This window comes from Chelmon rostratus, chromosome 24 (assembly GCF_017976325.1).
Source record: "Chelmon rostratus isolate fCheRos1 chromosome 24, fCheRos1.pri, whole genome shotgun sequence".
NCBI lineage: Eukaryota > Metazoa > Chordata > Actinopteri > Chaetodontiformes > Chaetodontidae > Chelmon > Chelmon rostratus.
Window position 1 is genome coordinate 9,409,321 of NC_055681.1, and position 25,486 is coordinate 9,434,806.

Here is a 25,486-nt window from a genome sequence, read left to right on the forward strand (position 1 = left end):
CACACACAGGCGTGCAGACAGACGCCTCCTCACAAACATTTTTGGGCGCCGGGAGAGGCAGATGGCTGCGTCGACTTAATGCGTCTCCATCATCATTACATCTTTTGTGCGACCGAATCGTTGCGAGCCGCTCCTCGCTGGCGCTCCACACAAATTTCCACTACAATTTACTACTTGAGAGCAGCGGGAGAAAGAGTGCGGCAATTAAAACAGGCACGGTGGAGAAAATGGGGAAAAAATGATTTCTTGGTTCGTATTTTGCAGTAGGGTGCAGCTTTTTTGGAAAGGGTGGGAGGTGTCTGAAGCAGTCATGTAGCCGCATCTGTCTTCTGTTGGGTTTCCTTGTGGCCAAGTACAGTATCTCTGTGTGTTTGCTTGCTTGCTTGTGCTCGTTTGGCTACTTTTAATGATGAACTCTCTCTCTGTGGTAGTTTCTGTGTGTTTAGGTAATCACTTGCTTTTTGAGGATCTGCACATCCAACAACTCAGTGACACAGAACCTCGAGAGGGGCTGCGTGTGTGTGTTTGTGTGTGTGTGTGTAAATATGCAAGGGTATGTGCATGCGTGTGCTTAGGGGACATCAAACCGTCTTTGAGGTGGAGGACTGTGCTGGAGATAAGGGCCAGATCTCACGGGGCACCAACAACTTCGCCAGCGTCGACAGACACAGGAGTGAAGGCTCTCTCTCATTCTGCCTTCTCCACTACCCCTCCCCTCCTTCCCCTCCTCTCACTCTCTTTAAGTCTCTAATGCACAAATACAAGCAAGTGTTAGATGAAGACTGTGGAGGCTCTTCAAAGTGCACTTGTTATGCCAAGACTGCTGGGCCATTAATGAGGGCAAACTATTTTCGGAAGCAGTAACTTGGCTGTTTAAAAATCGTGTGATGTGATCGTTGGCGCACCCGTGTGTGCGTGAGAAGGGAGCACTGGCGCGCAAGTTTTTATCAAGGACTAGGTGTTTAAGAGTTTGTGTGCGTGAGTGTGTGCGCAGCCACTCTAGGTGTGAACATGCATCAGTCACTACAAAGCCCCGCGTGTCTTTCTGGAGAGCTCTTTGAAGTAACGGAAAGGGAATAATCAGAATAACCACAGAGGACAGAGGGGAGAGAATACAAGCGCACGGGTGAAAACATCATTTGCAGAGAGCGGGTGACTTTCATGGGGCCACCTGGCTGTGTGTATATATGTTTAAGAGTGTGTGTTTATTGATAAAATGTCTGCCTTGAGGCACAGTCGAGTTGTGTCAGTTTCACAGCCCTGACCGCCGACCTCTGACCCCGTCAGCCGCTGCAGGTAAACGGTCACTTAACACCCGTGGTGTGTCAACATGCACGGACATGCTCACGGGTTTCCTGCAAGGCCGCTGTGGCTTGCGTGTGTGACTTCCTGCAGCATCGCTGTGTCAACAAACCAGAGTGGGACAGGAAGGCCGGAGCGTGCCCTAGGCATGTTCCTGTGTGCGTCCGTGTGTGGTGTTTATAGGCAAGGGGGCATCAGCGTAAAGAGGTTTGCTCCTCTGAGGGAGAAAAAGGAAAAACTCACACAATGTGAAGGACATTTTTTTTTTCAAAAAGGACAGAGGGATGACAAAGAGAAGGCAGAAAAAGAGTGAAGACCACCAAGGAAGACAAATGATGAACAAAAGCACCAGAAATGACGGACAGACCAAAGGAGACGAGAGACGGGACACTGGAGGTTCAGCAGGCTGTGAGAGGACGTGGATGCTGTGTTTTTTGTGTGCTCGCACTCTCTTACCAGTTCCCGAGGCAGGAAGACGTCCTCCTGCCGTGCCACCACCACATACACGCTCTCTCCCTGCTTGGTGCTGCGCAGCATGGCCACGAGTTCCTCCTGGCTACGGCCTGTCATGTCTACTCCGTTCACCTACACACACGTGGCAGAAGACACAACACACACACATCAGAGTAGATTACAGCCAAGTGTGTTAATCACCAGGAACAGATGTTTTGCAGGTCATTTCACCCTCCCAAAAAAAGTTTAGGTTTTGTTGGTCTATGTTTTCAGATATATTCTTAGCAATATAGTCTAAGACTTGTCTCCACCACAACTTTCATAGGGACTATTTCTTTGGACATTTTCTCGGGAAAGTGCAATTATTCAGTGCGACCAGCAGGGGTGCCATAGAGCTCAATTTCCTGCTGCTGCTGATGTTATTGCTAACAGTGGCTGTTGCTGTGGCTGTTGGCATCCTACTCTGTGGGAGATCAACAGGTTGAGGTCTGCCTTACCTCCAGGATGCGGTCTCCAGGCTGCAGGCGGCCATCTCTGACTGCTGCGCCACGCGGCAGGATGTTCTTCACCAGGATCGGCCCTGGCCCGTGGATCGAGGAGTCCCGGGTTACCACGGTGAAGCCCAGACCCTCTGTGCCTGCAGGAACATAGCAAAGCGGCACAGTGCGTATTAGGTACATCAAAGCCCCTATTTTATGTTTCCAGTCTCGTTTTAATTTCATTTTCCCTTTGGTCTCACTATTTTGTCACTTTTCTCCTTTCTCCGCTCGCCACAGAGTTTTCCCTCTCTCCTGTCCTGCTGAACCTGGTCTGTGGTTTTAGCTTTTCCTCCACATTAACTACTGTTGAAGTGCCTGTTTTCCTCTGGGGGTTTGTTGCCTGGCTCAGTCTCTGAGCTGCCGGGAGAAGACTTCACCCCTAGCCGGATTAGACAGACTCTGCCTTTAATTTCACGTGTGAGCAGGCTGAACGGTGGCTGATGAAGGGAGGTAGAGGGAGAAGATGTGGGGAAGGTGGGGTGGGGGGACAAGAAAGAAAGAGAGAGAGAGAGAGAGAGAACCTGAGAGATATTATTCCCTTCTCTAGCTTCCTTCCCTGGGGATGCAACGTGATTTCCACAAAGATTTTCCTTATGGGTGTGAGCCTACATTTATCTGTGTGTATACATTTACAAGAGTGTGTATGTGTGTTTCTGAGGCCCCACATAGACACACACACGAGCCATCAACCCCCAGAGCCTCCACCCTCTCCCGTTTTCACGGCCTCACAAGCCCCAAGCCATGAGTGAAATGTGTCACGCTCTGTGTGTGTGTGTGTACATGTGTGTGTCTGTGTGTGCGTGCACATGTGTGTGTGTGTGTGTGTGTGTGTCTGTGTGCGTGTGTGCGCAGGGAGAGCAAAGCCGGCGTGGCATACTAAAGGCGGTGAGCGATGCTATCTGGTCTCCAAGCTAAGCCCCTGCCTGCCCTACATTAGCGCACCTAAACCTCACTGCCTGTCAATCATGGAGAGAAAGAGCCTGTTGCCAAGGGAGAGGGTGTTAGAGACCCCATAATATCCTCTGCTCTGATCTCACATCAAGTGAAAGGGATAGAGGGAGGCAGGGGGGAAAAAACATACAAAAGAAGGATGGAGGGAAAAGGAGGAGAGAATGGGTGGGATGAAAAGGTGGTGGGAAAAAAAAGAAATGAACAATAAAACAGCGGTGAATAGAGCTTTGCACTGGAGCTGGAAAGTGTGGAGACTTATTTCTTCTATCCTTTCATCTTGGTATCTTCTTGCCTTTTTCTGGGTACCTGTAGCAAGTGTGTGTGTGTGTGTGTGTGTGTGTATAGAAGAATAACAGCTATCCCTTCAACGCCCCATACCGCGACAGGTTGCTCGACCAGAGCCTATTCACAGTCCTACAAACCTATTCCAGTGCTATCAACACATCAGCGCCCCAGCACTGATGTGTTTTAGAGGGATAAGAGATAAGGCTGCTGGGAAGCCAGACTGATTCAGTCTGGGTTAAAATCTACAAGCAAAACAACCAGACGGTATGTTAAGGTTATACAGCAAGATAAGAAATGAAAAATGGAAAGCTACTTTCAATATGGACTAAAATTGCTTCCAGTGGTTCAGACATTTAAATGAGACTTCTTTGCCTGAAGTTGAAAAATGAACAATTCAAAGGCATCCATGTGCTGGTGGAGCATGCTTTCAAATCAGCTGATCCACAGCTTTGAGTTCACCTGGTATTACATCAGGAAAACAAACCTGGAAGATAAAAGCTATAAGTAATGGATTATCATGATAACAGTTCCTGAGCGAGGTAGAGGAGGGCAATAAAAGGAATAAGAGAAAGCAGACTTTACACATATTGTGCAAAACATAACTTTTCCCACACAGACGATTGTTGTCTTGTAACTTAGAAAGTCCAAGAGCAAATTCTCACATGATAAAAAACTATTTCAACTTGTTAAAAACAACAGCTATATATTAATTGTAAATCAAAAAGAGGTAAACCAGCGATTCAGTGATACACTTTCATAAATTTGCGGGGATGGAAAAAATGTAACTGGGCACAGCTACCTTTCCTCAGGTCAATTTTAATCTTCTTGCCGCCCTTCCTGCTGGTAAGGTTGGCCAGGCTGGGCAGAACAGGGCTCTTATTGGCCAGTGGGCTCTGGCTGCGGGTCCTGGATGTTGGTGAGGCGTTCGCTGCCCTGGCTTGAGGTGCCGGAGAGACTCTCTCCAAGGAGCCACGACCAGACTGGAGCTCCACTGGTGCTGTGTTTACTGCAGCCTGTTCTGGGGTCTTGGCACGCGTTTCTTGTCGCCTCACTTCTAGTTTGGTGTTCAGTTTGGTATCTTGTTTGGGTTCCTGTTGGAGTTCGGTTTTAGCACGGACCACTGCCGGACTCTTTGTTCTTGCAGAGGAGTCTTTGCCATCAGCAGTGAAAAGCTGGCCTATCAAGCTCTTCTCGTAGCGGGCCTTGTTGGCCAGGGGGAGAACCTCAAGACGCACGGAAGAGGAGTTCATGGCCTGACGGAACACTTCCTGTGACCTAGAGAAAGACGAGGAAAATCAAGTCAGTTCACAATATTTGCATTTTGCCTGTGATTGAAAGTGGAAAACGCCTGACAGAAGCTGTGTTCACTCAAAGTGGAAGATGATCACTCTAAACTCTGAGCCAATTTGCTTTGTGGAACACTACAAAACTGCAAAACTGCAAAAGAGACCTTGAAAGTCAAGCGGAACACAGAAGGAGAACACAGACATTTGGAAAGCGGAGAATGAGGAGAGAGAATGCAGCTTCATTAATGGAGCTGTATTTCAATTTGGATCAAGCGCGGACTGACTCTTCCAGCTGGTTTGGGACACTGTGGTCCCTGTCAGATGGGGGAGACCTTACAGCAGGCGCCTATTGCAGCTTTAATAGACTACTATCAGCAAAACATTCACACAACACAGACAACACAGTGGGGTACAGTTAAATGGACCTATTCAGCTCCACCACAGAGAGGACAGAGAGCATAGAGAAAGAATGAGGAGGGGGGGATGTAGGTGTGTGTGTGTGTGTGCTGGGACGAGGAAAAAATTAGCAACAGAGAGAAAGAAAGAGACACACACACACTTAGGCTCTTCTGTGAGAGTAGATGAGGTGGCGAGATAGCAAAGGCAGAGAATGAGAAGGATTTATCTTTGGCTGATAAAGGAACCAAAGTGAGTGACGAGTGAGGTACCTCGTTACAATGGTGGCAGGGTGAGTGGGAGTACAGTGCGCGCACACACACAGACACACGCATGCACACACTCACATATTAACAAGGAAGATGTAATTAATCTGCTTTTTCTGGGCCTCTGTTTTAATCACATCCCTGATGCAAAAAGACATACAGACATTTCTAGGATTCGTTTCCAAAGCCAGTTCCATTTTGGATCCAGCCCAGGTTGGCCAGATATCTGGATTGCTAAGCTCACTTCTTCATCGCTACTCATCATTCTTTAGCAGCAAATGATCGAGTTTGATGTACAAAACACTCAGGTGCCTTACCTATTTTTAGCTGCCATTGACAGCCATTGCTTCTAAATAACTTGCTAAAATGCCAAAATCACACCTAGCCTTCGCCCAGTTACTATGCACTCTACAAGCGTTCATGTGTGCTCGGCTTTGTGAGAGGAATAAACACCACTCTGCAAGCATAAGTGGACTGTGTGTCGTTGCAGTTTAAAAAAAACCAACAGAGTGGTGATGCTTCTGTCATGAGTCAGAATGCTCCAGGTAAACCTTTAAGCATATCGTCTTGAGATTTTACGGTCATCAGTTTAATAGTTCTGAAGTGGAACCTCTGGTATTTGGAGCATGTAAGCAGTTAGAAAGCAGACAGCCAATGAGAATTGGTAGATTGGTAAAATGCGATGCTAACACAAAAACACACACCCTCCAGCTCAGCCACACCCCAGCACACTTACTGTGTGAAGGTCTTGTCCTGGAGCGGTGTGTCGTTGATTTGGACGATACACTCGTCCTCCTGGAAGATATTCTCTCTCTTGGCACGACTCTGTTCTTCGATGCCTTTAATGTGGAGGCCCAGAGTCCTTGAAACACACACACACACACACACATAGTCTAGAGTGAATTTATGGAGGTAAACACATATATGATTACATGCCAGTGCTTTCATTCTTTATGCATTCCCATGAGTCAACATTGCCATCTGCCTTTTCTTTATGAATGTCAGATTGATTACAAGTGGACGCGGTGGGAGGAGGGTGTGCACGTGTATTTGCACATATGTGTGCACCCGTGTGGGCGTGTGCTTACCGTCCACTGAGAGAGGAGCAGTAGGGGACCACATGGATGCCCAGGGGTCCCCAGTCACCTGGAAACTCCACCGCCCTCGTCAGGGTGCTGCCAACGAAAATACACACCGTCACTTAAACACACACACACACATCTTTATAGATAGTGGAAATGAGGAGCATACATTACACACAACCAGACTAACACTGGTATAGTAATAAACAGCTGCACACACACTCCCAGCTTTTCTATGAGCAAGCTCTTCAAAATCTATTTGCATTTGATTCCACTACAAAGATAGGGACAGAAATCAGTGTACAAACATCAGACAGATGTGTGTGTGTGTGTGTGTCTGAGACGCAGGTGGCTACTTCACCCTTTAGCTACCTGCTTCTCAAATACCCAATCTAGCTGGTGGACAAAAGAAGAGGGCAGGAGATAAAAGGGAAAGACAGATAGAGGCGCAGATAGAGATGAAACAGGATGAGCTTCTCTAATAATCTCTGCAGAGTCCTGAACTGTGGCTTTTAACAGCAGATAAACAAGGAAAATACGACTAAAGATAGAAAAGAAGGGGGCTGCCTTTGATACTGCCTGGCGAAGAAAGGGGATCTGTGTGATGGAGGCATGGTAGAGACGATCGCAGGTGACGACAATCTCTGTCCATACATACATGGATAATTTCTGTGATCACTGTCAATTGAAACTTGAAATGTTTTGTATTTACGGGAAAATATTTAAACAGGAGAACAGCGGGAGAGAAGGGTAAACTACAGCTGCATCCTGGGAAAAACAGCGACTTGACAGGTATGGTGTTTCATAAGAAGGTTTCCTGGAGGAGGGATGCGTAGTCATCAGCCTCTGCATCCTGAGACAAGCTGAGAAATAGTCCTTGTGTGTCCTCAGAAGAATACTTCTCATTCCTGCAATTTCAGATCTCATTTAAGGCATCCGCATTTTTCCTTCAGCCTCTGAACTGCATGTGAGAAGGTTATGTTGGATGGTCAATCTCAAGTGGAGGCCAAGAACATTGGCAGTGCATTTTCTCCTCAGTTTCCCTGCGTAGCTTTTACAAAGCTGCAAAAAGACAGGGTGTGACAACAAAGGCAGAGAAGTTCAAGGTTTATGTGCATGGTACACGTACACAGGCCCAAGGACTAGCTGGGATCATTATAACGCACTCCTCTGTCACTGTCACCCCGCTCTCGTTAACCTCTGCCAGGGTCACACACGTACTGTACACACACATCCACGCACACACGCAGCCTATTTGCATTCTTATTGCTGCATCTATTGCATGCTCACAAACACCATCAGTCACATTCCCCTAAATTGAATTCACAGATACACACATGCATCAAATTTACATCTATTAGAGAACACAGTTACATCTAAATAACACATGTGCACGGCCCATGAAATGCGCACACACACACACACACACACAGACACGCATACACACTCGCTTTAAATTTACTTTCAGTGATGTAAACAATCAGGCCAGGACAGGATGCACACACTCTTGCACACAGGTACAAAGCTGGTCCTGAATGATGTTTATGCATTCACACTGTGTGCCTGCTGCAAACAAACACACACACATACTCACACCGCTTCAGCCCATTTACATTCATATAAAAAACAAACGGCAGCACAAACAAGCTCATCAGAGGCAGCAGTCGCTTGTTAGCGCTGCACGCTAATATGCAGAATAGCTCCGCTCACCCATTTTAGCATCCCACTGACACAAACACAAACACAGTCATTCCACTTGGGGGGAGAGAGAGATAGAGAGATAGATATAGAGAGAGAGGGAGAGAGAGAAAGAGAGAGAGAGGCGAGGGACAGTGGGACGGATGAAAAGAGCAACGAGGAGTGAGACAGATGGCGCTCCCACTCTTGGTTGACTTCCTCTACATCAACCGAGGCTGAGTGCCTAACAAACTCGCGGCCGGGACTCGCTGAAAATGTGCCCTCGCTCGCTCACCGTGGCTTCTTCAACCGCCAACCATCTGTTACCATGGCAAACTATCTGTGAGAGCCGTGCCTCCATTGTATCACAGTGCTGTCAAGACACCACTGCACTGTAAAACCCTGAAAAATCACCATCTGCCACTCCAGCCAAGTCTTTTCCTGAGCACCCGTGATTCTCTCCAGAGTTATTGTTAAAAGAACAATTTCCTAATCGGGAAATCAGTCGGCTGCAGAGGACGGTGGAAAATGATCTTTTACTTGCTGCACGAGACAGGTGAAAGGTTATGATGGAGGGGTTAACTGTTGCCATAGTTATTGCCTGATTGACAGCCTAAAATATGAAGATAAAACTCCCATCATGCCAGAGTTCTGCAAGTGCATGCCCAGAAACAAAGTGGGGGTTGCCATGGTGAGATGTGCACACCCACGTACAGTACCCTCATTCACCTGTACACACACACACACAAAGTTTTTCTTTCTTAGTTCACATGTCAAATAAATCACAATAGGTATATATCTGACACTCTTTCTAAAGTGACTGAATTGGTTAATTAACTAAGTAGTGGACTGACAGGAAAGTCATTAATCATTACTGAACATTACTGGGTGCAGCTCCACTAGCTGACATGTTGATGTCCCTCACTTTGCCTCATCTAGACCAAAAACAAAAAAAAAAATTTTAACTGAATTTTGGGTTGCATCTAAAAAACTCTTAAGGACATTTTCTTGTGTAACGGTAAAGCACTTCCAACACTGTGCATGAAATGTGCCCTACAAAGAAGCTGCAGCACGCAGAGAACTCACAATAATTAGACGAAACACTACTCATAGTGTTCACTCGGAGGAGTGAAAGGGGTGGAGGAACTTCCCTCCAACTGCTGTTCAAAACTCACCGCTGTTCCAGCACATACATACTGTCTCATACACACACACACACACACACACACACACACACACACACAAACACACACACGAGACTGTTTAATCCAGTGTCAGGCTGTCAAACAAAGACTAGAGTGTTAATCCTAGTCTCCATCACTGCGCCGTACCTAGCTACCGTCTGATCTGTCTGCTGCCACTACGACATCCGTAAACACATAGAAACACACCTGGACACACACTCGTACCTGAAGTTGACTTGGCTCATCTTAGCGGGGGGCACGTTTGTGTGAAGTCGGTCCAAGGCTCCTCTCAGTACATTGTTGATTTCCTGTTAAAAAAACACACACAAACAGAGCCATTCAGTCAACAAGATGATAATAGCTGCAGTGGCAAATTAACAGTGTCTACATTTGCAGACACACACTGAACAAACGGTAGCCAGTTTGTGAATTCGAGGAGGCCCGTCGCCAATTAGCAAAACAATTTAACGCCGCCATCAATCACCTTTGCAGGCAGCAAAGAGACAACGAACGCGGACGCCGAGCTGCCTACCACGCGCCGCTGTCCTTCCTTCACTCTATGTATATTTCTATCCGTCTACCTCTCCCTCCCCCTCCCTCCATCCCTGCCCTGTGTCAGGCAAGGCTCTATTTTTAAGTCGGCAAAATCAACAACCCTGGGGGAAAACGGATAAAAAGGAAGAGGGAGAGAGAAACGTGATGAGTAAGAAAGAAAACGACGCCGTCAAACTGTTGCGAGACGCTCAAACATGCTCGAGGAGTGGGAGAGAGAAATTGTCCCAAATCGCTAAAGACAAGAAGGGTGCAATTAGGTCCTTCTGCCTTGTCACTTTCATTGTGTCACCAGTACTAATGGCTAAAAAGCTCCCGCCCACCAGCCCACTCCTTAGCAAGCCCCCACCACCACACCCACTCCCCAATGGACCCTCTGTCACATGCAGAGTAAATACACGCTTTCTAACCCGCTGACACCACCACGCATAAATTTCCTGCAATTATTACCTACACACATCGCCTCTGCAGAGATGCAAACATAAAAATAGTGTATTTACGAATACACACACACACACACACACACACACACACACACACACACACATACAGGCTGCCTGTACAAACAGTGACCCACTTATCTAGGTAGTGCGAGATTACCCCACAATAGAGCGCATGTGTGTGTGCGGGGGCAGAAAGATGAGCTGGAGACTCCCATTGTCGCTGTGCATCTTCCCGCAACGCCATTAGCTAGCACACACAGGCTTCTCCTCCCACAGTTCACACACACATCCTCATCACAGATGAAGGTAGTGACACATAGCCTTTGGGAACACAAAGTTGGCAGGAGACCAGGTGAACACGGGTATACACTCATCATAAACACATTTGCAGTTGATGTTCATGCAGTTATAGGAATTGCACCGTGAAACTGAATTACTACACACACGTGTGTCTGCTTTTAACACAAGTACAGTACATGTGTTATATAAGATATGGCACGAGGGGATGTAATCACGCACACACAGAAACACACAAACCTGCCTTTCATTAATGCTTAAAAATTAAGGGATCACGCATAATGCCCAGTGTGAATCTAATCCCTGATTGAGACCGCTCCCGTTTATCTAGACATGAAAACAGCAGCTTTCCTCTCTGGACACCCTGCTGGTGCTCGGCCAATCAGCTTGCCCAGCTCACTGCTCGTATCCCAGCACACAAAGAAGAAACATCAGTGCAATGCCAATCCCTCCGAGTGCATCAGATTACTGCGTTTATGTCTGTAACAAGGCTTAACCTTAGAATGATCAGATAGATGCTTTTAATTATTACAGTGCTGACGCTTATGATCACTGTTATTATTGAGGATGCTTTCATACTCCAACATCCACACAGATTTCACTACAAACTACTGTACACAAAATGTTCTCTTGGTGATGCAGGTTTTAATTTACTTCCTGTCAATGAAGCATGACTACCTGTTACTAATAGCAATGTACACATTTGCATTCTTCTTTTACAGAATGCTGCCAATTTTAGACTCATTCATTTCAGCACAGTTCTTGCATGACTGCTTGTACTGCAATCACACACAACATCAGAGAATCTTAAAAAATTGGAATTTTGTAGAATAGCGTGGTCATACTTCTCCAAGTAAGGTGCTTTGTGTGCTAACACTGAAGCACTGTATAGGCTCTAGTGTCAAGGAATACCATTCACAACACCCAGCTCCACCAGTGCGACTCCTGTTGCTGCTCTAACTGACACTTTGACTCCCATCTGTGCCGACGCATCAGATGACACTTCTTGAACTCACACTTGAACTTCTTTTAGCACTTCCAACTGCTCTGACACTTCAAGTAACCTCCCTTTAACACTAACGCTTAAAACGGCATGTTGAACACTTATTCTGTGCGTAGTCTTCGGGCTGACACTTCAACTCCTATCAGCACTTTCACTTTTAGCTGCTACTGTCATTTATTTCAGTGCTTTAAGCTGCAGCTTCAGTTTCTTTCAGTGTTTCAACTTAAACAATGACTCCATTGTTCAAAAGCTCTAAAGAAACAGAATTGTGAGATATTTAAGCTGCAGTTTTATTAGCGAAAGAGAGCACAGGAACACTTCCTTCAAAAACCAGAGTTTGTAGTCATTTTGTCTTATACAAGCTGTTTTCTTCACTGAGTGATTTGAATGTGGCATGCTTGTGGTCCCGGGATGAACGCTCAAATAATTTGTGAAACCTGTCTGCAAACCCATCTAAGCACAACTAACAGGTTGTCTGCTCTGTTACTGTGTTGCACGCTGCCATCCATGTTTTTTGTGTTTTAGGTGCTGTTTGTAGTCTAAGGTGTGTGTGAGGGACAGGGCGGCGTGCAGACACACATACGTATGAGAGATGAGGTGTTTGTGTGTGCGGTTGTTGTCAGACGGATGAGTAATGAGGTGTGTGTTTCTTTTGTGCATTTCCTCTGAGTGCTGTAGTCATCTGCTACACGTCAGGCGGTTGAGAAATAGCGTGTGTGTGTGTGTGTGAGAAACAGTGTTTGTATGTATATACACTGCAGGATCAGAGCGTCAGTGTACTAGCCACTGCTCCTTGACCCTCCTCATATCTATCACATTAACTGGCTGCCGTGGCCACAGCCTGTCACCTGCATTCTCTTAAAAAAAAAACACACACACACACAAATGTGGTGAAATCCCCAACGGACGGACACGCAGATGCACATGGCATCCAGCTGCTCGCGTGAGAAACAGAGGCTGTACAGAAAGCCACCCAAAAACACAGCAGAATTTAGTTTTAGCGAGTTGAGGTGTCAGCTTTTTACATCACGGCCGAAGGAACATTGGACAGAGTGTAACACATTAAAGTCAGACTTTCTGCTGTGTTAACATGTATTGCATCACTGAACCTCGAGGTGTTGAAAATCAGCCAAAAGTGTGGGAGGCAGAGTGGGGGAGCAGGACGGAGGCAGAGAACGAAGGACGATAACGAGGATTGGGAGAAGGAGAGTGATGGAGGTGACAGGAGCAAGAGAAATGGGATTCACCAGTTACTGCTGTTAGATGGTAACATTAAACGTCTCATTTATTAGCTTCGCACATGGCAGGAAGTCCAAATCAATTAAAGGGCTGGCTGCATGTTTAGTGCTGCTCAGCCCTTTTGCCAGTTTCATTAACTCTTCTGATAAAGAGAGAAAGACTAAGAGGGGTATGTGCATAGCCTACATGTGAATCACAGACAGAGAGAAGTGGGCCAACCTTGGCCTTCACCATAGCAGGCAGTAAAATCAATTAAAAGGGCAGGGCGCATATTTATCACGGTATCAGCCTTAATTACATTTTATCTAGCTTTCAATAACTTGTCCAAGACAAAGGGACAGAAGTGTGCTTGAGTGTGTGTGTGTGTGTGTGTGTGTGTGTGTGTTACTTGTAAGTGTTTGAAGTATGTGTGAGTGAGTGAGTGGAGATAAGGGGGTGGGGGGGTGGGGGGGGTGCACTGATAGTATATTGATCTACGGAAGTCCATCAGGCCCAAGACTCAGTCTGCTCAAGAGCTGTGACGGCCTCCTAGCCTTACACACACACATCCACACACACACACACACACACACACACACACACACACTCACACACTATGAGGCAACAAACATTCTTTGTCCACCTCTGTGTGTCTGTGTCATACGTGGATTATACGGTGAATTGACAGATTACTTGTGGAGATGTGTGTCTGCATGACTGTGAGAAGTCGCTCCACCCACCAATGCTGCTGCGACTGCTGGACGAAAACTTTGTACCTCAGCTCGGTTGCCAGAATAAAATGTTGCCATTGTACATTTCTGCAAACCATGGATATGTTAAACTGGTATGTTTCATGAGTATCATATCTAGGTTTCTACAATATGTATCAAAGTGACATAGTGTAGATTACCAATAAATATGGTGGAGGTGATGGAGGTGGCGTGACAGCTAGGTGAGACGATTGCCAAGACCGCTGTTCAAGCCGTGTTCCTTGCAGTAAAACAGGTATTTTTAATGAGATGTCAGGACATTTTCCAGCCCAGTTTGTGGCAAAAAAGCCAGGTAGTTTTAACAAGATGTCGGGACATTTTCCAGCTGTACTTGTGGTGACAAACCCAGGCATCTTAACCCTGACCGTGTACAATGCCAAAACGTATTCTGGCCACTGGGTTGAGCACCTCCACAGTGTCAACCGACTGGTTTGAAACTAACCCCCCTTTTGATATCGGCTGGCAAGTTTTCCCAACAGGTAGGGAAGCAATTAATCCTTCAGCTACAAAGAACATGATAATTACTAAAATGTGATTCATGAGGTTTCCTTGTGAGCGTGGATACCACTCACTGCACATTAATAATTCTAATTATATATGGAGATTAAGCGTGATCTGGAAGATCATGAAGTGATTAAGGTGTGAAATGATTAACTTCATCAACGCAAAAGCCCATAAAAGCAACAATTACTAGCTGGTACTGTTACTGCGCCATGTGAATATCGAAATCAAACGTGTCCGTTAATCCGAGCATTCGCAGTAATCAAGTTGCTTGTGTGCACATCATCGCACTGACTTACTGTAAATGAAACAGATTCCCAGCTAACTCAACACCTTTCCAGTGTTCCCCTGATCCAGGATCAATCCAGAGAGCTTGAAAACATGCATATAGATGGATTTTGATCATTTTATTCAATCAACATTATGATAAATGATAGGGTATAGGTAAGGTGTATATCTTAGATGTTTTAGGTTATAGGTCTCTGCGATAACTCTTCTTTATTCACCACATGACAAAGCAGAGATGCCTTTAAAAGGTTGTAAATAGACAAAAACAAATCACATGCCAGCATCGACCAGTGAGCTGAAGAGCAGCTGTCTGGTTTAAATAAGGCTGCTGAGGTCTGAAGCAGGCAGCAGAGAGATGCAGATTGCAGAGATGTAGAACAGTTGTAAGGATCCTTTAAATCATCTATAATGAGCCTGTTTCACTCTGGTCTGGCCGCACAGTTTGAAGATGATGAGGCCTGACGTTTTTTTGGACAGCAAATACGGGCTTTGTCATTGTGTTTACTCGCCGCCCGCCCATGCCTGATTTCTGCTTAGTCACCGCTGCGTGGAGCACGGCGGGGCGAAGCAACACGACTCCCTCTCTCTACCTGAGTTCCCCGAACACGCACATTAACGGCGTGACCTCAAACAGCCTCCGTCCTGCCAACCACACGCGCGCACGCACAGTCACCCACGCGGAGAAAAGGCAGCAAACAAAGTCCTCCTTAATGGCCGCCCTGTTTGGAAAAAGAAGCAGAGCGCTCGAAAAGCCGACCCTTTCCAAGTACAGCCTGGGGCGTGAAGCTGGACCACAAGAGGAATATTCACTGGGTTCTGTCTTCTGTGAGAGAATTGAGCACAGACGACAGACGTCATGGGACATGAAATATGTTCATCTCCCTGTTATCTATTTACATTTGACATTTTTCATCTCTTTTCCATTACCTCTTGCTTTGGTTAAAACATTCTGCTCCCTTTGAACGGCTAATTTGAACTGTGGGAGGCTGGAGATTGTGATTGTTTTTTTCAGATTTTTGCTGAAACACTATGCCTATTTCTCTGTTCCTTTCCTCTTTAAAAATACATTAAATAAATAGCGGAGGAAATAAACGTCTTTTCCAAATAAAAAAAAAGACAGGAATAGAATTTATCTACCAGTTTAAAAAAATGGTTGATTTAAATTAGCAGCATCTTTTTTCTTTTCATATTTCATCACACATCAGTGCTCACCAGCTCAGGAGACCCGTTGCTACGGTCATCAGGTGGGGGCGTGGCCGTCATCTCATGGGGCGGGGCCAAGGCCGAGTCGCTGCTGCTCCTCACCAACAGAGGTGTGTCTGGCAGGGACATAAGCAGATGGAGTTAGAGATACAGAGAAATGCTGGAGGTCAGTCAGCTGTTCACTTACATCATCACACTGTAACGTTGTTTATTTGGCAGTCTGTTGCGAAGAAATCGTATTACATTTGATTTCTCAAACTGCAGACACGCTGAAGCTCACCAGAGGAGGTGGAGAGCCTTGTGGCAACTTTCACACTAAGCAGCTGGCCTGCATCATGTTGAAATGAGCAATACGGGGGCTCAGAGGGTTACAGAGACCCCTGGGGCTCACTGAGCTCTCCAAAAGCATTTGACACCAAAGCACCAAAACATGAAAATTCAGGCCGTCCGTTGAGACCTGAAGACGAAACAACAAAGCAGAGGAACCTGACTCCTGATTGAGCAAAGCTAATGGAAATTCTGAAGAAAATCGACACAGGAAATGAAGTGTTTAGAACAGGCATGTCCAAACTATTCCATAAAGGGCCGTGTGGCTGCAGGTTTTTGTTCCAACCAAGGAGGAGCACACCAGGCCAACCAATCAACATCAAGGGATCATTAGTTATCAGCTGAAGACTGAGATCAGCTGATTAATTGATTCCAGCCTGGTGTGCTCCTCCTTGGTTGGAACGAAAACCTGCAGCCACACGGCCCTTTATGGAATAGTTTGGACATGGCTGGTTTAGAAGATAGCATCTAATACAAACAGATCTGTGCCTGTATGATGGAAAAAAAGGGCTTTTTTTAAGGAGTGTAATTCATTTTAAGATGACTCACAAACCCTCAGAGTGGACCAGCAACCACCCAACCCTTATGTAATGTGGCCAAGCAGCCCCACACCCGCAGTACACATTTTCATAAGACCAGCTGTTGCCTCCATGCCCCCGGACACACACATAATCGCATGCACACATGCTTACCACAAGCCCAAAGGAGGTGGGAGAAGGAGCGGCAACATGGGCAGGTCTGAATCCACAATAAAACAATTCAAAAGAATCTAATTTGGACCTTTGTGCTGCCTCTTGCTTTTAATATCCACCCCAAAGGGAGCAGGCTGGTGTTTGTGGATGTAAAACCCGTGGCAGGGTGTTTTTAAATTTAACTTGACAGAGGAGAAAATAAAGACAGGGGAGGGAAAAAGGGGAGAGCATGAGATAAACAAAAAGGAAGGGGAGAGCCGGGAGATAGTGACAGGGAGGGAGGGAGGGAGGGAGAAAGCCTCGAAAACTGAGACACACAGAGAGGCAAGGCAAACAAAATTCTCTTCTTTCCTGTAATCAATCTCTCTTTGGAGGGTCAGTGACAGGGTCCTGGTCTAACGTGGTCAGAATAGAGAGAGCAGAGGAGGAGAGCAAGTAGGAAGGGAAGAGGTGGCGGGGGTCTCAGAGAGTGTGTGTGTGTGTGTGCGCGTGTGTGTGTGCAGTTGGTGACTGTAGACGGGTGAAAAACGGTCATTCAAACCACTCCAGACGCACATACAACTATCATTTACGGCTCATATAATCTCCATATGTCCGGTCATCTGATGTTATGTTCAGGTGTGTCAAATCATTGTTAATAATTAGCATAAATTAGCAGTTTTTCAGTTGTCTGACCCTCCATCTGTCTGTTTCACTCTTTCTTTCTATTTCCACTAACAGTGGAAGTTTAAATACACAATGTTGACTCACTATCACTACTGTGAGGGAATTCGAAGACGAAGAAAAGCCCCAAAAGCTTCAAATTGCTGGTATCTTTTAATTAGGGCTCAAGTCCTCTTCTGGCTTTTAGTTCCCGTTTCTGATTTTTTGCTTCAGTGAGGAAATCAACAGAATGTGGTCTAATCTGATTTAGAAAAGCAGATGCGGTGAAGAAATGGAAGAAACAACATAGAAAATAAAATGATTTGCAATAATGAAATGTGCTTTGATTTAACACAGAAACATCTGGGGAAAAAAAGGTATCTTTTCAGAGCTGGCATCAAAAGGCATCAGAATAATACATCAGATGGCGCCGCAGCGAATCAACGGCTTCTGCTCTCTCCATCTGATTACCTGTTAATCTTGTGTGCATCTAAAATAGGTCAAACACAGCAGATACATTTCAATGTTATTAAAAGGGCCTCTTGTCAAGATGTGTTCAAACTGAACACAAAGTGAGGCAGCCGCCAAAGCCACAATACATTCACAAATCCTCCCCTATAGGTGGCAGAAATTGAGTGCACCCAAGTTTAAAATGCGACAAATTTGAGTGCCGAGGGTCGATTGATAAATTGACAGAGATAAGAATTCATGTAGGACGTCTGGAGGAATAAATCAGCAAGTCAACAAGAGGTCGAGGTCGAGCTGTGAACACTCACACACATGCACACTGCCCACGCAGGGTCCGGGGTGTAAGTTTCTGGCTAGCTTGCAGCTAAAGTCGATAGAGCTGGTACATATGCAAATAACATGGACAATTTGCACACATAACACAAGCCTTTTTTTTTTTTTTTTTTTTGCTCAGTCTGAAGAATTTTGCATTTGCATTGATAACTCTTTGGACGACTGCAGGGCAAAAGTCAGTGTAAACTTGTCGGATTGTCTGTGCTCTTCTTTACCTATGCTCTGTAATGACAAACAAACTTTGAGAAACAAGTAACATAAACACCATATTTGCACACGTTTGCTTTAAATCAAACAATGCAACCTCAAAAAGCCCTATTTCTGCTTCTTTACATTTTCCAGACCAACACATGCAAAAGTTTAGAGGGACCATGAATAGAAAGCAGTAAAACTTAATGGATGCTTCTTTCCCTCTCCTTCCTGTGTGCACCTGTCTGGTACGTTCATGGGCAGTGAATGCAGATAAAAATACACACATGTACGCTGAACAGCAAGCAGGTTTTCAAAAGGCAAACGCACACACTTGTGCAAGTTTGTTTTGAGCAGGTTGTGCTAAGGTAGTAGTAAAGAACTTTCCCACCATATGTGAAAAACATACATGCAGTGACAAACTGCACAACATTAAATGAAACTACAAGGGCAAGTGGTACATTAAGTACCAAAATACCTTTACTACTGCAAGGCCAGCTGGACTAAATAATAGCACCTGTTCAAACTGGATCCTGCAGATTTTAAAGGCACTGAGTGATGAACTGTAGGAAACAACTTATTTCCAAAGTGGCTGTAATGGATTTTCAAAATGAGCTCTACAAACACAGACTTATACATCACCACAAAGTCGATGATGCGACTTTGTTAAGTGACCAAGGCCGCTCCATGGTCACAGTCAGGGTCCATTACCCAGCGGTCAGGCCCATAAATCCTCCTCCATTTATCCATCGGAGTCAAATCTGTCTCCATCAATCCTCCCACCACTGAGAGCCCCGGAGCCCGGCCCGGCCATGTGAGGGAACCTGAGGGTCACTGGCTTTGACCTCTGACCTGCACTGACCTCAGGAGGGTCAAACGGTGTCACGGAGGGTCAGGGATCTTGATGAGAGTGACAGTTGTAACTCTCTTAGGTCAGCCGCTGTTAGGACGCTCATAAACAAGATTGCCTCAGAGTCATTGCTAATCAAAGGTGACTGGGCAGGTGGAAATGGGCTTTAGCATGGCTTGGATCCACGAGCAACCTAAACCAACTGAACCGGCTAGATTGCCATTTTTTTTCGTTCCAAATTAAAAATGAAAATAAAAACAGATGGATATTGGTGTGGAAAAAATACTGTACTTAGAATATCTCAAAAATGAAATATATTGATCATATATGTGATCAAATGCTAAAAATGAAAAGAGCGAGTCGCTCTTACAGCAGCAGCGTGGCATCTGCAGCTCTGACGAGCTGAACATCATGCATGCCCTCTGTGCAATGTGAGCAGAATTTTCATTTATTTTAAGATCACAGACATTTTCTGACTTTAACAGCCTGTCTCCTGCCAAAGGGTGGAGAGGAGGTGGAGGCTCTAAAACTCGGGATGTATTTTAGGTTTGCTAATTTGACTGAACTGTACAGCCACAACCACGATGTGCCCTCCAACTTTAAATAGACCTCACCGACCAAACTCATCTCAGTGACCACTTCAAGGCTGGAAAAACAAACGGTAACACATTGAAACACACCCAAGTTACATTCCTCCTTATCTTCCTGCTGAGATTTTTATGATTGAGGAGACCTGAAGGGGCCTTGTGAACTCTGCCACTTCTGTTTTTATCAGCTTCTGACTCTCCATGTGCAACTCTCTGCCTAACTAGGCTGCTTATGCAATTCTGGGAAGACAGAGGTTTATTTTAAGAATTTCCTCTTGTTTTCTGTTCTGTGAAAGTTTTGTAACGCTGCAGCGCTAGTTCACTGCCAGGGCAGGATGAAAACAAGGATGCATCATGTTTCTGTCTGACTGTGTGTGTGTGTGTGTGTGTGTGGGTACAAACAGTAATCAGTGTGTGTGCCTGTGTTTGCCTTTTGAGTTTGCATGTGCAAGCAAGCGTGTATGCTGGTGATGGTGGTGTGTGTGTGTGTGTGTGCGTTTGTACATTTATCACAAACAGTGACTGTGCTTCTGTGTGCATCTGTTAGTGAGTGCTTGTGTGTGTGTGTTTTCATGCCACAGGCCAGGGTGGTCTTGTTTCTCTCTCAATCGATAGAGCAGCCCAGCTCAGGCTGCTCATGGGATGATGCGATAAGGACTCTCTTCCTAAGTGTGACTCTGTGTGTGTGTGTGTGCGTGTGCATGTAGCAGCAGATCAATGCAGGTCTAATCATCCCACTGGGGCAGTGTGAAGTCCAATCACCCTGTTCAAACAAACAGCCCAACCTGACACACAAACACGTTGATGCCTGACTGATCACCGAACTACTTCTCATCCTGCCCACCACCACTCAGTGCGATTACATGCACACTATAACCAGATCATTGTGAATAATCTGATTAAGGTAACAGTGTGATTAAAGCATTCACATGGTTTGCAGTGATCCAGTTTTCCCAGTAACCCCAGATCACATGATTTGTTGATGAATGGGTTAATGTCTAAACGGATGAGTTCTAGCCTAACCTGACATATCTTATTATCCCACAGCTGCTAGCCCTACTGCATGTAGGTAACTGTTAGACTCTGACTAAGACTTAAGTCTAAGATAAAGGGTTTACATCACAGCTGCAGTATAATATTCAGCCAGCCTGTATTGCTTTTATCTAATCTCATTTAACCCTTTGAACGGTTTCACTCCTTTGATTTAGAGGCTGATGCAATAACAGGCGCTAAATGTCTTAGCATGACATGCCATATATTGTCATTTGCAGGATAGGTTAGGATACTTAGAAATGCTATCATCTGGCATGCCAGTGTTACACTAGTAAATGTCGATGAGAGACATTTTCTCTCTTTGTCACATGTTCAATGTGTGCTAAAAGCTTCAATTGATGCTCTTTGAATGCCACATTTGTGTTGCACTTCAGTGTTCCGGTAATGTTGATGGGACATTGTCGTTGTCAAGACAGTCTTTTTTTGTGTGTGGAGGGAAAAAAATGTTTTCACACAATTTGAAATAGCAAAATGGTCCAAAGATATCCAACACACGGCAGATGACACACATGGGAGTTTTGTTGATGGGACTTTCTATGGTTTAGAAATGTCCAAAAAAATGTTTTTGCCTTCAGAGTTCCCATCATGCTTTGGGTGATGTAAACAGGAAGAATAAGGTTTTATGACTATAACCTGATATGATTTCAAAGCAAATTTATGGCCATTTATCCGCAATGAACACTGGAAAAACAGTTTGCAGAGTGTCTTTGTCACAGTCTCCAGAAATTATGTTATTGCAAATGGTCCACATACTAGAAGTGACATAACACCCAGTAAATAACTGATCTCGTTGCAGCAAATACACACAGACACATACTCCTCTGAGACCGTCCCAGCAGTGGATGGGTGACTGGTTGTGGCTGTGTTGGGTTGTTTAACTTGCATGCATGCCGGGGTTCCCTTTGTCAAATTGTGTGTGTGTGTGTGTGTGCGTGTGTGAGTGCATACGTCTGAATGACAAAAGCTGCCTTAATGCATGAGTCTGGCTCTGTATGAGGGGCGTCACAGGGTCAAATCATAACTAAGTTAGTCAAGGTTCAACAGGGCTGGAGAGCAGGTTGGGGGGGGGGGGGGGGGGGGGGGGGGCAGCAGGAAGCTGTCCCACTGGTTGAAAGACAGGGTGGGGGTGGAATTAGTCCATTCACGCTCTGCTGGACCCTGGGCATGCTAACAGGCTACAGTGCTAATCTAGTTAGAGCTGGAAGCCATGCAGAGACAGGGAGAGTAGGGCGGAATGGGAGGGTGGGGATAGAGAAAGTATTGGGTGGGGGTGGGGGTGACGGGTCAAGGTCTGGAGGGCCGGGTGGCGAGCTGGATGGCAGGTGGTTGAAGCTGAATAGTAGAGTAGGCAAGAAATGAGTGGAGAGGGGGCAAATATTGGGGCATAGGGCATAAGCAGGCAGAGGGAGTGTGATGGCAAAGGGCAGGTGTGGGTATATGTGTGTATGGGTGGGGTCACACTGTTTATCTAAAGCCAACAGATGGAGTGAGGAAAATGAAAGGGGTGACAGGGTGGCCCAGTTATTAGACAGACCCTCATTTAATCCCTTATCTTGTCCTTTATCGTTCACTTTGTCTCATCATTCAAGAATTAAACGAATACAAGGCAGTGAAACAGAAAACAGTGACATGCAAAGACAAAAAGCAAGCTCTAGATTATTTACAGTAAAATGTTTGGACAGCCAGACCACGGCCCAGACAGAGCAGATACTTCCCCCGAGGCTCCCTTAGGCGTCTGACTGACTGGCCTAGTGATGATTTTTCCCACTGGAGATGCATCATGACCCAGTAACTTTTTCACTTCACTTCCTGACTGACTAAAAAAAAAAAAAAAAAAAAAGTCAGAAACAGCAATCTTTGCTCATTTAATAAAAAAAAAAGTCAGAAACAGCAATCTTTGCTCATTTAATTTAAAAGCGACAGCTTTACATTATCACCGTCTGCACATCTGCGGTTTGTCAAAGCACCATTCTCACTTCCTTTTTCACATTCGCCCTGCAGACGTGGCCTCGACCAAGCCGCTGAACTGCGAAAAACCTCAGAAGTGTTCTACTGTTGTGTTTTATGGCTGACCCTAACCTCTGACTTCACAAGCAAGCACAGAATTCCCTTGCAGGAGTTCAATAGGCACTTCTCTGCAAAACACTCTCATTTAAAGGATAAGGAAACATTTGTTATATCTTTTCAGTCATTATGGTTTATACTAAAAGACTGCTTGACATGGAATTTTAAGCTCTTCTGCTCTTGCACTAGCAGATAAAATCACTCTGGATAAGAGCAACAGCTAAATACCAAGGGGTGTGTAAGAAACAGAGGATAGCAAATAAAATAGACTTGAAAAATACGAGTTGAGAGGGTGAATGATGCACTACAGCAGGATAAAAATGCAGCCTAATCAAGCTTCACTTAATCAGGTTTTAGGGTTTGACAATCGTAATAACACTTTATCATAAATTGACACATTCTTTTACTGACTTTTCGCTCTTTCTTTACCATTCAGCAAGAGAAATGGTATCATTCTGATGATATTTTGAGCCTTTACTAAATGGAGTTAGCTGTCATCTTTGATCACGGTGACCTGTCATTTTTTAACAAGTTCATTCGTCTTCACTCGAACGTGTCTGTCTGCTCACTGCACTCTGCGTCAGGGAGACGGCGATTGGCTTGCAGCACTGCATTACGTTAAGTATATGCAATTACATGGCGTAAAGTGGGCTGCAGGAGGTTTAGAGTAAGTGCGAGCGTGCTTGTAAGAGTCAGCCCTTGATAGGCTTGGTCATACGACAGAAGGAACACAATATAATGAGCTATGCATTCATTTATCAAGATATTTGCTTTTTCAGAGGCAGAGTCGGTGTATATCCATCACCTTAATGATGCACAGAGGGCAGCTGTTGTCAGTAGACAAAAGATAAAGACAAAATTAATAATTATTAATATCATGTTCATCATGATGTTTCGTCAAATACATTCATAGACTTCCAGCTGAATATTAAGCAGTGGCAGGACAGAGATGAGTAGCAGGATGCAGGTGAGACGTGTAAAAGGTCCAACAAAGCAGAAATAAGTTGGAAGGAGCAGAGCTTTGGTTATTTCCTATTCCATTATCTTTAATCGCCAATAGACAGCGTGAAAAAATACCCTGGTTTGCTGCCTTTGTGCCTTCCCGTCTGAGCAACGTGTGAGAACAAACTAAGTAAAGAACGTTAAGTGAGGACGATAACAGAGAACGCCGCATCTGTTTTCACACGCCGTCACGTTGGGCTTTGCTTACAGCTGTTCCATAAATGTACTCTATGAATTTTTCTCTCACGTACGGTCATACACGAACACACACTCCACACCTCATGAAAGTGTTGATTGAGCATTGCTTGGGTGTTTGAGAGTTTTGTACAAACTTGCATTCCACTTTTGCACTTAAAACTGCGCCCAGAGCAGGGATATTGAATTCTGGTCATTCAAAATCTGCGCTCACTGAGTGACTCGTGCACCTTCATGAGAAGGCGCCGACACCTCGGTCTGAAAATGCACAAGAAAACATTTACATAAGATCTGACATACTGGCTTTGAGGCTGGCCTCGTTGACTTCGATCTCTCCTGTGATTGGATCCCGGTACTGCAGGTGGGAAAAGTAGTGGAGGGGTTCAGGGCTGGGGGCAGCACTGGAGTAGCCGTTGGACATGGTCTCTCTGGGACTGTCCGTCCTCCCACGCTGGACTTCCTCAAAAATAGCCACCAGCTGGAAGAGACACACACACACAGACTCAGACTGTGCCCTAACTATTCTGAACTGTTAACCATCACGTGTGCACACGATCTGAAATCTCTGTTTTTCCTCAAGATAAGCACGACAGTCCAAACGATGAGATTTCTGGCATATGAACAAGCTGGAAACAGGCTGCCAGGTTATATAGCATCTCCACTGTGCCATGATCGCAGTGAGGTTTTTATGTGATTTATCTTGCCAGCAGCGGGGATGCAACCTGCTTCACCCTGCCAAGTGTGCAAATGTGTGTGTGTGTGTGTGTGTGTGTGTGTAGGCAAACAAACAAAGCTGGATTCACAGCTCGATCGCTCTCAAACCTCTTGCGGCGCCTAACACGCCGGCAGACGCCGCTTCATCGATGCAACTTCCTTCATCTTTCGACAAAGGAGGAAAAAAAAAAATCTGACCAGCCACTCCGCAGAGGCCGGCTCAGAGGAGTTAACACGCGAGGCGAGGTGTGTACGTATGAAATTAGCAGTCAAATGAGATCTGACACGAGAATGAGAAGCTGTCAAACACAATGACACGGCTGCCACGATGAGACGGCGGGAGGAGACGGGGGGCGGCGAAATGAACAGGGGATGGAGGGCAGAGGAACGACAAACAATCCTAATTGAGACAGGGACATGATGGCAGATAGAGTGAAGGGGAATGTGTGTGTGTGTGTTGACTGCGAGGCTGTGCCATCGCAGCTACGTGGTTTGATGAATGGGTGCGTGGCGGCGTGACGCTCTCATTAGACAGTGCAGGCGAAGGAAATGACCACTTAATGAAAAGCAATAACCGCAATGGAACGAGGAATGGGACTGAAACAACAGACGAGTGGAGGACGTCAATTAACAACGAAGGAGCACGGAGGCTGCGTTTGTGTAGGTGTGTGTGT

At 45.5% G+C, this 25,486-nt stretch overlaps 1 protein-coding gene across 1 annotated transcript in view; it reads right to left on the minus strand.

Moving 5' to 3' along the window:
- The window catches only part of pard3ba (par-3 family cell polarity regulator beta a), a 140,033-nt gene that overhangs the window by 87,604 nt on the left and 26,943 nt on the right, over positions 1–25,486 (minus strand). Inside the window, exons 3-10 of the mRNA XM_041966272.1 lie at positions 24,399–24,576; positions 15,706–15,812; positions 9,647–9,729; positions 6,567–6,653; positions 6,215–6,340; positions 4,330–4,805; positions 2,253–2,392; positions 1,759–1,887 (exon numbers count right to left, since the gene is read on the minus strand). Of these exons, the coding sequence (XP_041822206.1) occupies positions 1,759–1,887; positions 2,253–2,392; positions 4,330–4,805; positions 6,215–6,340; positions 6,567–6,653; positions 9,647–9,729; positions 15,706–15,812; positions 24,399–24,576 (1,326 nt within the window). The remainder of the gene's footprint in view (positions 1–1,758; positions 1,888–2,252; positions 2,393–4,329; positions 4,806–6,214; positions 6,341–6,566; positions 6,654–9,646; positions 9,730–15,705; positions 15,813–24,398; positions 24,577–25,486) is intronic.